A 13,870-nucleotide genomic window follows, 5' to 3' on the forward strand; every position below is an offset into this window, starting at 1 on the left:
TGGAGCAAGGTGGCAATGTGTTGGGGACAGGCTCTGGGGCTATTTATTTATTATTCTTATTATTTTATTCTTATTATTTTATTTTCTCCTGGGGCTGGGGCACTCATGAGGGTCTCCATCCCCCGCACCACACTGATGCTCCTTTGAGGCACGGCAGCTGTGTTTTGGCTCCTGATGCTCTCTTTGTGCCTCATCCATCCTTGTTGTTCCCTTCCAGGGCTTCTTGGGTGACCCCGGACCAGTTGGTGAGAAAGGAGAGAAGGGGGCGAAGGTGAGGGGGTCTGCCCCTGCCCTTTGCAGCCTTGCCCGGGCTGGGCAGGGACCTCTCCTTCCCCATCCTGCTCCTGCCCCTGGGTCATGCTCCCCTGCACATCTCTTGGCTTTTCCAGGGGGTGAGAGGAGAAAGTGGGCCGCCGGGTCCTGCAGGGGCTCCGGTGAGTTGGTGCAGAAGCACGGGATGTCCCAATCTTTGCTGTGCCAGGATTTCTCCTTCTCTCTTGATGCATCCTTGTTCCCCCGTCCATGACCGACCCCTTTCCTTTGGAGACGCAATTTGGGCAGCCCTTGGCTCCGTCTTGCTCTGGGCAAAGCCCTCGGGGCTCTGTGTCTTCCCCAGCCCTGCTGCAGGGGATGCAACAAAAGCAGCCGTCACCTCGGGGCCGGCACCTCGCTAACTCCCCCTCTGCCTTCTCTCCTAGGGGATGTCGGGTCTGAAGGGCGCGATGGGCTTCCAGGGCCCTGCAGGGCCGGAGGTGAGGGGTTTGGCTTTCTCTGGACCCCCAGCTCCCCCAAAAGAGGCACTGGGCAGCCTGATGAAGAGAACCGAGCCCTTGCAGAGCTCACCGTGCTGTGGTTGGGTTTGGGTGGCCACCAGCAGCTGAGGTGAATCCCAGCCTGGCTGCACCTGGGGTTTTCCGTGCTGATAGCAGAGCTGCTGGCAATTCCTTGGGAGGCTCCCCGGGAAGGGCTTGCAAGGGGGTTAAAAAGAAAATTGAAGCACTTTGGTAGAGGTTTGTGGCAGGGAGTGGGGAAACAAAGGTCGCCTAGAGGGGTCCTTGAGTGGCTGGTGCTTAATGCAGAGGAGGAAGGGGAATTTGGGGTGTGAAATCCAAATGGAGAGAATCAAAGCCAAAAAAAGGCATAATTTCCCTCCTGTTCCAGGGAGAAGGTGGCCCAGCGGGTGCTGCTGGCCCTGCCGGCCCCCCGGTAAGTCACAGCTTTGTGGTTCCTGCTGTGGTGGGGGCTCCATCCCCGGTCCCCACTCGGTGCCACAGCCCCAGGGCTGAGCATCGCTCGCCTCGCAGGGAGAGCCAGGCCAGCCGGGCTCCGTCGGGTGCCAAGGAGTCAACGGCTCCCAGGTGAGTGCCCCGGGCACCCTGCTCTGTTATTTGGGGTTTTCTAGCTGCTGCGCTCACCCCGACCCTTCCTTGCTCTCTCCCCAGGGAGAGATGGGTCCTCCTGGCTTGCCCGGCCCCCAGGGCCCTAAGGTATGAGCAAACCTCATGGCAATGGGGTGCCTTGGGAGAGCTTGTGGGGTGCTGGGGGGAGAGGTTGGGTGGCCCAGGGGTCACCCAGTTCAGGGCATCCCCTCCAGCACAGCTGGGACCTCAGTTCACCCCAAAACCTGCACGGAGGCTGGGATGGGGGCAAAAATCCCTTCCGCACCTCTTGCAGCGGGTCACGGCTGAGGACTGCAGGCTTTGCACCAGCTATGCACGGATTTAATCCTAATTGTAGCTTTTTATCCCCCACTCTGCATTTCAGGGACCACAGGGCCTGCAGGGGCGTCGCGGCCCCCCTGGCCTGGGGGGCACCCAGGTAAATGATGCTGCAGGTGCTGTCCTGGCTCAGCGCCGCCTTTCCGAGGGGCAGGACCCCCCCATGCATGCTGAGGGGCAGGGAGCTGCTGAGCCCCCTCCCGGTGTGCTTCTCTGCAGGGTCCAGCTGGGATGGAGGGGTCCTCTGGTCCCAAAGGAGACACCGTAAGAGCTTCTCACCCAGCTTGCTTTGGCCTCTGGTGGGGATGAAACCCGGGCTCGAGAGCTTCCCGTGGAGGCAGCCCCCTCCCGCGGGTGCCGTGCTGATTTTGGAGGGGCCGTGCATGCAGCAGACCCCCCCAAACATAGCTGGGGGGGCCTGGCTGATGCTGACGTTCCCCTTGCAGGGTGCAGAGGGGGTCTCTGGGCTGAGGGGACAGCTGGGACAGGAGGGCCCTGGGGTAAGTGTATGGGAGCGGGTGGCTGGATGTGGGGTGTCCCCATCCTTCCCTCCTCCTTCATCAGTTTGGGTGCTGAGCTGCTGTTTCTGAAGGTTGAAAGGGCCCAGGATAGCACGGGCTTCCTGCTGCCCGATGTGGATGGTGCATTTTGGGGTCTGACATTTGGGAGGCTGCCAACAGGGCGGCTGTAGCCTCGGGAGGGTTTGTGCATCCCCCAGCTCCACGCCAGCCTGGTCCCTGCTGGGGATCAAATCCCTCTGGGACACCGGCAGCAGCTCTGGGGAACTGAAATTGGTGTCCCCATGAGTGCACAGCTCGTTTGGCTTTGTGGTGGGTGGTTTGGGTTTCTTTAACTTGCATTTTTGTGTCTCTCTCGAGGGGTTTATTGGCCTGCCGGGTTCAAAAGGCACCCAAGGAGAGCCGGTAAGTGATGGCACCCACACCACACACGGCTCAGGGTGCGGGACAGCCACGTTAGAGCAGCCCAAAGCACCAGCTTCGTGTTATTTATCTGTGTTCAGACCCAACATTGGAATAGGTGGCAAACGCAGTTTTCTGGGGAAGGCTGAGCTGCACTTGGGCTTCCACAAAACACTGTAATAAGAGGAGCTTTTAGACGCAATGGTGTGTCCTAAGACAACATGTTTTGGGGAGGTGACAAGAAAAATGGGAGCACTTCAGGATGTGTGAAATAACACACCAACAGGGACAAGGTGCTGGGGGGCTGACACTGGGACGGTGCAGCTGGGCTGTCACTGCAGGCTGGGGGTCACCGCGTGCTGGGGAGCGCACCCAACACGTACCCACTGCAGCTCTGAAGGCTCCTCAGGAGCAAAGCCCTGCTCCAAACCAGTCCAAGCTTCTTCTGTGATGCCCAAATCAGATCACACCACGCTTTGGTTGCAGTGAAGAGTGTAAGAGGCCTGAGGGTGCCCTCTGGCTCTGCTGCTCTTACAGGGCTGCCGAGGTCCCGCTGGAGCCAAGGGAGACCTGGGAGCCAGAGGAGACAAGGTACCAGGTTCCTAGGCTGGGGCTTGGAGCCGCTTCGTGCCCCTTTGCCTTCTGGAGCTGTGAAAATCAGCCAGAGCGAGCTCTGCATGCTCACCCTGCTCCTTGGCTGCCCCTTGCCACCTTTCCTTGGCTTGATGTCTAAAAAACCTGCCTTGGTTTGGTGTCGAAGAAGTCACATTGCCCCGTTCTGTGCCCTTGGGGTGCTCTCAGAGGGGGGCTGTGGGGTGGGGGCTGCAGGCTGGCCATGACGTGCTGCCCCCTCTTCTCCCAAGGGTCCTCATGGAGCACAGGGAGCAGCAGGACCCCCAGGGCCGCGGGGTCAGATGGGTTTGCAGGGCTTCCCCGGCCCCCGCGGGGTGGCAGGAGCCCGGGGACCCGAGGTAAGGCAGGGTGCTGGGGGGTGACAACCCCGAGGGCTGCAGGGTGCATGGGCAGCACCACCAGCCACCTCTTCATCCTCCTCCCATGGGATGAAGGCCCTGGGCCCCCACCCTCCTGCCCTTCCCATGCTGCCAGCAGCTGGCACAGAGCACTGAAGCCTCCTAATAACACCTCCTGGAGCCTGCAGCACTGCAAAGCTTGGCTCCAGACCCCTCAGAGGGCAGCCATCCCTCAGCCCGCTGCCTTGCTTCACACCCACAGCACTGCCTGGCCCCCGCCCGCTCCCAAAAGCCAAAACAACACTCAAGGACCACAAAAAGGCAGGATTTTCCGGGTGCCATTTCCCACAGTGCACACTCCTAGTGAGCCGTCGGGATGGCTGCAGATCAATATTTGTCCCTGGGGCTGGCCCCACACCTCCAGCAGCTTCCCCACCTGCCTTCCCCCCTATGAGGCCATGCTGTGCATGGCGCCCTCCATCTTGGAGGGCTTTTGGGATGCCTGCCTGGATGTGCCCTCATGTTTTCTCTTTGGGATGAGAAGCAAACCCTCCCACGTCCCCAGGCACGGTGCCACAGCATGGTGGCACCGCTCGTCTCACAGCTGCCCTGGCCTTGCTAGGCCTCACTGCCCCGGCCATGGCTCCTGTCATGTCGGGCCCTGTGGCTGGGCCAGAGCCGGGTGCCAGGGCTGTGTCTGAGCAGGCAGGAGCCTCGGCAGCATTCAGAATTGCCCCTAACTGGATCAGCAGGAAACAAAAATATTCAGCGGTGCTGCTCTGGGCCAATACGGTCCTATTCAGCCTTTTCCTCCGGCTGACTTCACAACCCTGGGGCAGGGGGAGCCACCAGCCCAGAGCACACCATGACCCCGACCGGTGCCATGGCTCCTAGCGCCTTTCATTTACTGTCCCCTGCTTTTGGGGGTCTGTGACCTCCCCAGGGGGGTTGGGTGCTGCCTTTGCCAGGGCAAGGCGCAGCTCCGGCCACCCTTCTCCTCTCCCCGCAGGGGGAAGAAGGCCAGATCGGCCTGGCGGGGCTGAACAGCAGCGAAGGACTGAAGGTCAGCACCGGCAGCCGTGGGGCTGCCCTTGGTCCCACACAGAGGGACAGGGACGTGGCCAGCCTGCCCTGTCACCCCAGTGTGGGTGCCAGCACCCAGGGGACAGCATCGCACTGCCACCCCTGTGGGGATCAGGCTGTGGCCAAGCCCGGGGAGTCCCCAGACTTTTGTCCCCCCCTGGATGACATCCCTGCATCTGCTACTTGCCGCCTTGGCAGCAGTGCAGGATGAGTCCCCTGGGTGCTCGCTGGGGTGCAGGGGTGGTGGGGACCCTCAGAGTTACCTAAAATGCCTGCATTTCCCTCTGTGTGAATTTTAGGGAAGCCGAGGACCCGATGGCCCAAAGGGAACTCCAGGACCGCGGGGAGCCAGGGTAACTAATGGGGTGTGGTACCCGTAGGCTAATCTGGGAGCATCTTTGGGTGGGGGGAACAGAAACAGCCCTGGAGGCCCCTTGCTGGGTGGCATGGGACAACTGCCCAGGGTAGAAGGATGCTTCCCAGCACCAGCTCTGCTGCAGTCCCCTCAATCCGCTGCTTCAATGCTGCCAGAAGGATGCTTTTCTTAGCACTCGCTCTTTTCCAGGGCCGCGTGGGCCAGCGCGGGCTGGTTGGAGTCCCAGGACTGCCCGTAAGGAGCCAGGACCACATCCAGCGCCGTGCGTGGGGCTGAAGGGGGGCAGCGGGTGGGGGACCCGGGCAGAGGCTCGGCTCTGCTTGGGGCTGGTGCTGGAAGTGCTGGAGGTGAACGCATTGGGCTCTAGCACATTGCATACCAGGCTCATCACCCACCAGGCACCGCCACTCCGCTCTTGTCCTGGGCTTAGAAATTCAGGAATTTGTGTCTCTTCTCAACCCCTCACCCATTTTGCTTTTGGGGCTGCCCTTCTGCATGCTCTGATTTCATCCCCGAGCTTTACAAGGCACAGGCACAGAGCTGCGGACAAGAAGCGTGTCAAGGGCAGTTCAATGCTGAAGAGCTGTTGACAGCTTAGGAAGGCCCCGAGGCTCCTACAGACCCTGGGGATGATGTCACTGTGTATTTGTTGCTATTTTGTCATGATTTGGGCTGCTGTGGGAGGGCATGGCTGATGGGAAGCTGTTGTGTCTGTCGCTGGGCTCTGCTTTGAGGCGAGATTCTCCTTGCAGGGCTCACGAGGCATGCCAGGAGCAGAAGGCGCAGAAGGAAAGCCTGGTACACAGGTTCCCATTCCGTACTGTATATTATATCCCAGAATCAACTGGGTTGGAAAAGCCCTCCAAGATCATCTGGTCCAACCATCCCCCTACCACCACTGTCACCCACTAAACCCTGTCCCCCAGCACCACGTCCAACCTCTCCTTGAACACCCCCAGGGACGGTGACACCACCACCTCCCAGGGCAACCCGTCCCAGTGCCCGACTGCTCTTTCTGAGCAGAAATGTCTCCTCATTTCCAACCTGAGCCTCCCCTGGTGCAACTTGAGGCCCCGTTCCCTCTGGTCCTATTGCTGCTTATCTGCGAGGCTGGCGCAGTGTATGAGGGCTGGGGCCGCAGGTGAAGGCTGCATGTCATGGTGCCTTTGGCAAGTTGGAGCAGGGGGGGACTCTTCCAAACCCATCCATAGCCAGGCTGACCCTAGTGCTGCCCCTGCACAGCACCATGGGGCCATTGGCACCAGGCACCGACCACTGTGGGGCTCAAGGAGATGGGGAAACTCCTCACTGTGTTCGTGGGAATGAGTTGGCTCAGGATTTTACTCGTGGGGGCTTTACAACCCCGTACATAGTGCGGGATGGGATGGGATGGGATGGGATGGGATGGGATGGGATGGGATGGGATGGGATGGGATGGGATGGCTGCCTCTGTCTCCCAATCCTCACTGTCGCCTGCCTTATTCTGCAGGGTCCCCCAGGAGCTGTGGGCAGCCCGGGCAGGATGGGACCCCCGGTGAGTAGAGCTGCACGTCTGTCTGCATCGTTTCCGTCCATCCAGCCTCCCCTCTGCTCTCCTCTCTCTGCCCTTGGTGGGGCTGTGCCCTCAGAAGGCAAGGAGGAGGGAACAGGGGGTGCATTTAAGAAGTGGCTATTGCAAAATTCATGTTTCTTATCACCAGTGGCAAGTTGTCCCGTCTGCAGAAATTCGAATACTTCTTTATTTTTACTCTGAAAAAAAAAAAAAAAAAGGTGGGGGGGGGTTGGCAGGGAAGATGGCGCTCCCCTGACAACAAATAGGGGAAATGTTTTGGTCTGGGTGACAGAGAAGTGCTTCTGACTTTGTTGTTGTCATTGCACAGCACAGTCTAGGTGTCTGCATGGGCACTGCTGTGTGGGGGCTGTGCGCTGCTTGGGGCTGCTTTGTGCCCCCATGCTCCCAGGGGGGCTCCTCTCCACCCCAGGTGTTTCTGTCTCTGCTCTCCTCCCAGCCCCTTGTCTGCCACCCCTTGTGCTTCTCTCCCTTCACCCAGAGCTCATCTTCTGCCCTTCCTTCCAGGGCTTTGCTGGCGTGCAGGGGGGCAGAGGGCATGCGGGACCTCCTGGACCGACGGTAAGGAAAACCTGCATGGAAAAGGGTGGTGGAAAGCCAGCAAGGTGTCCAGGGAGGGCTGGTGCTGCTGCTGGGGAACCAGCAAGGGATCAGATTATCTGTGGGGTCTGAATCTTTTTGTGTTAAAAAGCATTTAAAAAAAAAAAAAGTCCTTAGCAGCAGAAACAGCTGCATATAGGGAAGAGCAGGATAATCTCCCCAAAGATTCAGTCTGCCTGGAGGACTCGGAGGACTCTGCAGCTTTCCCCAGCCAGAGGTGGTCTTTGTGGGGAAGGGCAGCCCGTGGAACCCCCTCCCCACCTGGGGGGCATGGTCCTGGTGACCAGAGGGGACCAAAGCGCTTGCTCCATCGCCACCTCCCTGGGTGGGAGTTGGAGGTGCAGGGTGACGGAGAACAACCCCCTGCCTTCGCCCATGTGGCTGGGGTGGACACCAGCACCCTGCCGGGAGCCAGAGCAGCTCCTGCAGCTGGACGAGCCCCCTGGGAGGACGCTCACCAGGGTTTGGTGGGCACCCCAAGAGCAAAACCCCTCTGGTTTTGTCACCCTGCATGGTGACAGCCCTGCGGTGCTGGTGGGAGCTGCCAGGACAGGCAGGGTTTGCCCCCGACACCACGGAGCACAGGAGCGCCAGCAGTGCCTCGGTGGGGCTTGTCTCATTGCAACCCCCTCCTCCCTGAACATTTCCCTTAAATATAAAGGGCCCCCAAGGAAAACCTGGACCTGATGGAGAGCCGGGTTCCCTGGGCCCAAAGGTGAGTGCCCATGGGGGTCTGGGTGTCCGGGGGGCTGGTTGGGGCACCCAGGGGTGATGAACATCCCTGAGTGACTCTCGGCTGATATGGGGAGGGTTTGGGTGATTGCTGAGCCCTGGGGGTGGACGCCAAGGATGGGAACACGGTGCTGGGGCATCTGAGCTGCTCCCACCGCGGCTGGGCATAAAGTTCAGACCCAAGTCCCCAGCAGGGACACTCGGAGGGACACACGCGTTGCTCAGAGCAGGCTGACAGCCTGGAAGTGGGGCAAAAAGCAGGATGCACGCCCCCAGGATGCATTCCTGGGTGGACAATCTGCTCCCCCCCTGTGGGGTCTGCCCAGCCCAGCCCCCCAGCACTGCCAGCACGTGAGCAGGGTGGTGAAAGCTCCTGTCTCTCCTGGCAGGGTCTGCCTGGGAAGCCTGGCGCGGAGGGGCCGCAGGGACCTGTCGGCATGTATGTAAGTGCTGCGGCTGCTGCCTGGCCGTGCTCAGCGCCGGGGGCTCGCTGGAGCACAGCTCCTCTCCCCAGACCCCCGGGGAAGGCGTGGGGTCTGGGGTGGGGGTGAGGAGCAAGGTTTGGTGCTGCTGGGAGAGGGGAAACCCCGTGGCCACCAGACCTTTCCGTGCAAGGTGGCATCAGAATGCTTTTGGAGGATAACCTGAGGCAAAGCCAAGTGGGGCAGCTCCTGCCTGCATGTGGTCCCCGAGCACCACCAGCACCTCCACCCAAATCCCAGACCCACAGCTGCCTCCTAACGCCATCCTCTCCCCCAGGGCTACCCAGGACCAGCCGGCGACCGCGGGAGGCCGGGGCGCAGGGGAGACAAGGTAGGGCTGGGAAATGGCAGCACCAACCCCGATGGCTGGTGCTGGGCAGGAGGAGGGTGGCAGGACTCGACCCCACAGTTCTCCCCACACATCAGCTCCTCAGCCTCTTCACGAGATGGCAGGCTGCTAGATTTTGTCCCTCGGGGAGTTACTGCGTTGAAACACGTGACAGAAAAGAAGGGTTTGGGGTTTTGGTGTGTGGTTTTGTTCTTTTTTCTTCCCAACAGGGTGAAACGGGAGCGCGAGGCCCACCAGGATTCCCTGGAAAAGCCGGTCCCAAGGTGAGGGCTGTTTAACACCTCTGGGTGGCTCCAAATTCCCCCTCCCCCTGAGGCAGCACCAAGCAGATCAGCTCTGCTGGGCTGGACACAGAGCAAGGGAAATCCTTGCCTCTGGCATCAGGGGCTACGTGGGGAGAGGGGAGCTGCGGGGACGCGGTCGGGGCTGGGTGCAGGGCTCTGACGTCTCTGTCCTCCTCCAGGCCCTGCCAGGCCCCCCCGGGCCACGAGGTGCTCCCGGCTCCCAGGTAGGGCTGGATCCCAGGGGGGGAGCGGGGCTGCTCTGGGCTTGCTGGGTGCCCTGAAATGCCCTGCAACACATGCCATGATGCCCTACAGTTTTCTGCAATGTATGGCACTGAACACCCTGCAACACGTGCCCTGTAATCATACCCTGTAATATTTGCCCTACGATGCCCTGCAGCATGCACCCTGCAACACGTGCCCTACAATACAGCCACGTAATGCTCTGCAGTACCCTGCAGCATACACCACACACACCACGCACTGCCTGTAGCGTTAGGGATGTGGATCCCAGACCCATCTGCTGTCGGGGGGAGATGCAGCACCCTGGTCCTGCTCACTGCCTGCTGGGTTTTGCCCTGCTGCATCCCTGGGGTGACCCAGGCAGGTCTCAGCTGCAGCCTGTTGGGGTTCCCTTTCTGCTCACAGCCCTTGTGTTGTAGGGAAGAGCAGGAGAGCCGGGTCCTCGGGGGCTTCCAGGGCTGCCGGTGAGTGGGAGAGCTGCGGGTTGCAGGCTGGGGTTGCAGGCTGTGCCCTCCTGCACCCACAGAGACCTGGGGTGCCTTCATGCTGGGGGTCTCCCCCATCTCAGCACTCTCCCAGGGGGAGAGGGGCTGCCCACGGGCTACACCTCGGGGTGCTCTAACATCCTTCTGGCCCTGCAGGGAGCTCCCGGCATGCGGGGGCTGGACGGTGTCCCCGGGAAGCCTGGTTTGGCTGGGGAAGCAGGAGCAGCCGGCATGCCGGGGGCTGCTGGCCCCCCCGGGTACCCGGTGAGTGCCAACCTGGCTGCTGCGGGGTGCAGCACGGCTCCTGCTGCAGCCTTGCCTTTTTCCAGCAGGACCAGGGCTTCCTTCTCCACGCAGAGGGGAGGAGGAGGGAGGCTGGTACAAGGGGCTTGGTGACAGTGAGGACGTGGGCTGCTGTGTCCTCAGCCCCCCAGCACCCGAGCTCAGGAGCTGCAGGGACCCCCTGGGTTAACGCTATGCCTTGTCACCGATGTGGCTTCTTCATTTGCAGGGTCGGGAAGGACCAAGAGGACCCGAGGGGCCTTCAGGGATGAGAGGAGAGCAGGTACGGGAGCAGGAGGATGCCTGGTTCCCCCTGCCAGCCCTGGGGGTCTGGAGCTACCCCGCTGGGCTGGCTCTGCTGGCACAAGGGGTGCTCCCTCTCCTGGGCTGCAGCCCAAATGTGCTCATCCCAGTGGGATGGGGGTGGATGCAAGGTGGGAGATGAGCCTGGTGAGCACACCACAGCTGCCCGTCCTCACATCCCTGTGCCCCCTGGCAGGGTGCCCTGGGAGATCTGGGGGACAGCGGTGTCAGCGGGCTGGATGGCGAGCAGGTAGGTGGCGGGGACACCCCACACCCTGCCCGCCTCGGGGCAACCCTCAGCTAGAGCCCGAGGCTGAGGCTGCGTCCCTGCTAGTGGGGCCAGGGCTTTGTGCAACATGGGGTGAAGGAAAGTGGGGGGCAGTGGAGACAGCAGCCTGCCCAGGAGAACATCCCCAGCCCTGGAGCTCGGTGGGGATGAGGTGTGCCAGGGTCTGGCCGTGTGCTTCCTCCGCAGGGACCACCGGGACCACCAGGAGCCGAGGGGCAGCCGGGGCCCAAGGGGCAGCAGGTCAGTTCCCATGGCCCCAGCGTGCTCATGCCAGGGTGTGGGAGGGGGAACCAGGGCCCTCTGGAAGCTTGGGCACCCGGTGCAAGGAAAACCGGGGGTGAGGAGGGGGCTGCGTGGTGAGAAGGGGTGGGCAGGGCCAGCGCCAGCTGGAGATGGTGGCTGACAATAACCCTGGGGGTCTTCATCCGTTCCAGGGAGAAGCAGGACCCTGTGGAGCTCCGGGCGTCAGAGGCAGCCGTGGGGAACGAGGGGATGAGGGGCCAGCGGGACCACCGGGGGGGCCCGGGGAGCAGGGCAAGGAGGTGTGTGCCGGGACAGGGCTGGGGCGTGGGTGCTGCTTCGGGTGCTGATGGTGCTTCTCCCCCCGGCAGGGCGATGTGGGTGAGGCAGGAGAGCCGGGAGAGCCGGGAGCGTGGGGACACAAGGTGGGGAGCGCGGCTCCTGCAGTGTGCTCTGCCCCCGCCTCGTCCCAGTGGGATGGGTGCAGGAAGGGGGTGACCCCGGGACCTGATGGGTGCCTGGGGGACGTGTCCTCGTGGGGACACTCATTTAATTGCTTCTCCTTCCTCCTCCTCGCCGTGACGCTGCTGTTTCCATCTCGGAGCAGGGGGATGCTGGCCCTCGGGGCCTTCCTGGAGTGCCAGGACCAGGAGCTGCTACGGGGGAAATCGGACACAAAGGCCCCAGAGGAGAGAAGGGCCAGGAAGGTTTGCTGGCAAGTACAGCGAGGGAGTGCTCCAGTGCCGTGGGGCTCCAGCGCTTGCCCCAGCTGGGTGTGGGGTGCTCAGGAACGGAGCTTGCCCTCAGCAGGAGACCTCAGGCTCCGGGAGCTACAGAAAACGCTAAGAATTGGCAAATCTTAATTTGGGAGTTTTGTGTCTCATGGGCGTGACACCCAAATTGGGTCCTGGTGGCACAAAAGGGTGCGTGCCAGGCCTGGGCAGGAGCAGCTCCCTGTGTGTGAGCCTCTGGGCAGAAAAACACAGCTTGGTGTGCAGAGTTTCATCTGGCCCCATGAGATCAGCCCGCCTGCATGGGCTCTGCCTTTGCATGGCTTTCTCAGAGGTGGATTTCAGTCTCTGAAAGCTTGCGGGACCCCAGAGCCACGAGGAGCCCGAGCTACCCAGAGTTCTGCCCAGTTCCTGCGTGTTGGGAGGACTGGTCTGGCCTCGCGCCTCTTTTCCTCCAGCCGCTGGTGTCTGTGGGTGCTGCTCTCCCCGTGTGCCTGTAGTGCCAGGGAGGAGCCACCAGTGCCTCTGGGACAGCTTCTTGTCCCCGTGGGGCTGCCGGCCTGAAGGAAGCAGCCGTGTGCCCGTTTCATGCTGCCCTCAGCCGAGCTCCTGCCGCTGAGCGCGTCCCCCTCTCTGTCCCAGGGCCAGGTCGGTGTCACCGGCACTGCAGGACCTGCAGGAGCCCGAGGGCGGTCGGTAAGTCACCTCGTGTCCCTGTCCCCCTTTGAGATGATTGCTGATGGGGGTGGGGGACATGTTTGTGACCAGGAGCATCAGGCAGGGCTGAAGCTTGTCAGCCCCGGGTTTTTCTTGACCCCCAAACAGGGCAGCACAGGTCTGCGAGGTCCTCCAGGGCCCCAAGGTCTCGAGGGAGCGAAGGTAAGGGGGGGAGATGCTCCTGCCCATCTCGTTCTGGGCTCTGCCCAAGCACTGGTTTCCCTGGCTGGTGGGGGACGCTCGGGGGACCTGGGTCAGACCCTGGCACCTCGAGCCGAGATCTCCAAGGCCAGAAGCTTGCCAGGAACAGAGCTGGGAGCGTTTCCCTTTCTTCCCCAGGGAGACCCAGGACCCCGAGGCAGGGATGGCCCCACCGGTGCTGCTGGGTTGGAGGTACTGCTGGCCTGGGCTTGTGGAGCTGGGAGCTCTCCGAGGCTTCTCCAGGGCTCTGCCATTTCCAGCACAAGCTGAAGCCAAAGGAGTTGTTGCCCCATAACTGCTCGGGGGGGGGTCAGAAATGAGGCTCTGAGTCCCAGCGGGGGGACTGTGCCCCCACCCCAAAAACCAGCTTAGCATTTAGGGGTGCTGATGCCTTGTGCAAGGCCCACCCCTGCCATCTCAGCACATCGACAACCCCGTGGCACCCAGGTGCCACCAGGCACTGTCACGCACCCCTCGGCTGGCTGAGGGTGGGAGGGGATGCTCCAAATATCTGCAAAGGGCCCGAGCACGAAGCACGTGGTGGGGCCGGGTTTGTGCTGACCCCCCAACATCACCGCAGGGACCCGCAGGAGACGATGGAGCAAAGGGAGACCGCGGGCAGCCTGGCCCCATGGTGAGTACCAGCCTGCCTCCGTGCCAAACCCTCCAAAGGTGCAGCGTGGAACGGGAATAAAGGCACCAGCGAGCAGCCCTGGGCACCTCGGGCTGCTTGCTGCTGGGGGCAGGAGCCTGGGTGCACACAGGGACCCTGCCCTGCCCTGGGTGGCTCTGCAGTCACCCGGGAATGAGTTGTCATCTCCTTGGTTCCTCTACAACCACAGCTCATTAAAGGCATCTTAATAGGGCTATTAAATAAATCATCAACATTTGCTGTGGCCGCCGTGCATTTAATCCCCGGCTCCCAGAGCCTGCCCGAAGCAGGGCGGGTTCGTTTTTGGCTTCCTTTCCTCCAGCTTTCACCGAGCAAACCTGCGGGGCTCTCCAGGGGCTGGGCGGGAGGCAAACGGCGCGGTTACGGCCGTGGCCCTGCGGTGCGCAGCGCTGGGGATGCTGCTCTGTGCTGTGCCTTGCCTGCAGCCCCGTCCTCGAGTACTGAGCTGCCCGGGCACGGCTGTGCCCTCAGCACGTGTGTCCCGCAGGGCTCGGTGGGTGCCCGCGGGCAGCCGGGTGGCCCTGGGTTCAAGGGCTACGCTGGGCACCGAGGAGCTGGAGGAGCGGCGGGCGCACCAGGGAAGCCGGGCCGGCAGGTGAGGAGTGGGCTCCGTGGGGACAC

General features: G+C 62.1%; 1 protein-coding gene across 2 annotated transcripts in view; it reads left to right on the forward strand.

Moving 5' to 3' along the window:
- LOC137842646 (collagen alpha-1(II) chain-like) overlaps window positions 1-13,870 on the forward strand; it is a 69,452-nt gene that overhangs the window by 50,108 nt on the left and 5,474 nt on the right. For both annotated transcript variants that reach the window (XM_068656957.1, XM_068656958.1), the window contains 36 exons: window positions 218-271; window positions 390-434; window positions 699-752; window positions 1,162-1,206; window positions 1,305-1,358; window positions 1,443-1,487; window positions 1,765-1,818; window positions 1,938-1,982; window positions 2,165-2,218; window positions 2,597-2,641; window positions 3,176-3,229; window positions 3,502-3,609; window positions 4,619-4,672; window positions 4,992-5,045; window positions 5,258-5,302; window positions 5,821-5,874; window positions 6,558-6,602; window positions 7,146-7,199; window positions 7,900-7,953; window positions 8,360-8,413; window positions 8,730-8,783; window positions 9,011-9,064; window positions 9,265-9,309; window positions 9,748-9,792; window positions 9,970-10,077; window positions 10,325-10,378; window positions 10,595-10,648; window positions 10,874-10,927; window positions 11,122-11,229; window positions 11,299-11,352; window positions 11,535-11,642; window positions 12,301-12,354; window positions 12,484-12,537; window positions 12,715-12,768; window positions 13,157-13,210; window positions 13,737-13,844. In XM_068656957.1, coding sequence (XP_068513058.1) covers window positions 218-271; window positions 390-434; window positions 699-752; window positions 1,162-1,206; window positions 1,305-1,358; window positions 1,443-1,487; window positions 1,765-1,818; window positions 1,938-1,982; window positions 2,165-2,218; window positions 2,597-2,641; window positions 3,176-3,229; window positions 3,502-3,609; window positions 4,619-4,672; window positions 4,992-5,045; window positions 5,258-5,302; window positions 5,821-5,874; window positions 6,558-6,602; window positions 7,146-7,199; window positions 7,900-7,953; window positions 8,360-8,413; window positions 8,730-8,783; window positions 9,011-9,064; window positions 9,265-9,309; window positions 9,748-9,792; window positions 9,970-10,077; window positions 10,325-10,378; window positions 10,595-10,648; window positions 10,874-10,927; window positions 11,122-11,229; window positions 11,299-11,352; window positions 11,535-11,642; window positions 12,301-12,354; window positions 12,484-12,537; window positions 12,715-12,768; window positions 13,157-13,210; window positions 13,737-13,844 — 2,133 coding nt within the window. The remainder of the gene's footprint in view (window positions 1-217; window positions 272-389; window positions 435-698; window positions 753-1,161; window positions 1,207-1,304; window positions 1,359-1,442; window positions 1,488-1,764; window positions 1,819-1,937; window positions 1,983-2,164; window positions 2,219-2,596; window positions 2,642-3,175; window positions 3,230-3,501; window positions 3,610-4,618; window positions 4,673-4,991; window positions 5,046-5,257; window positions 5,303-5,820; window positions 5,875-6,557; window positions 6,603-7,145; window positions 7,200-7,899; window positions 7,954-8,359; window positions 8,414-8,729; window positions 8,784-9,010; window positions 9,065-9,264; window positions 9,310-9,747; window positions 9,793-9,969; window positions 10,078-10,324; window positions 10,379-10,594; window positions 10,649-10,873; window positions 10,928-11,121; window positions 11,230-11,298; window positions 11,353-11,534; window positions 11,643-12,300; window positions 12,355-12,483; window positions 12,538-12,714; window positions 12,769-13,156; window positions 13,211-13,736; window positions 13,845-13,870) is intronic.

Source organism: Anas acuta, chromosome 20 (genome assembly GCF_963932015.1).
Source record: "Anas acuta chromosome 20, bAnaAcu1.1, whole genome shotgun sequence".
Classification (NCBI taxonomy): Eukaryota; Metazoa; Chordata; class Aves; order Anseriformes; family Anatidae; genus Anas; species Anas acuta.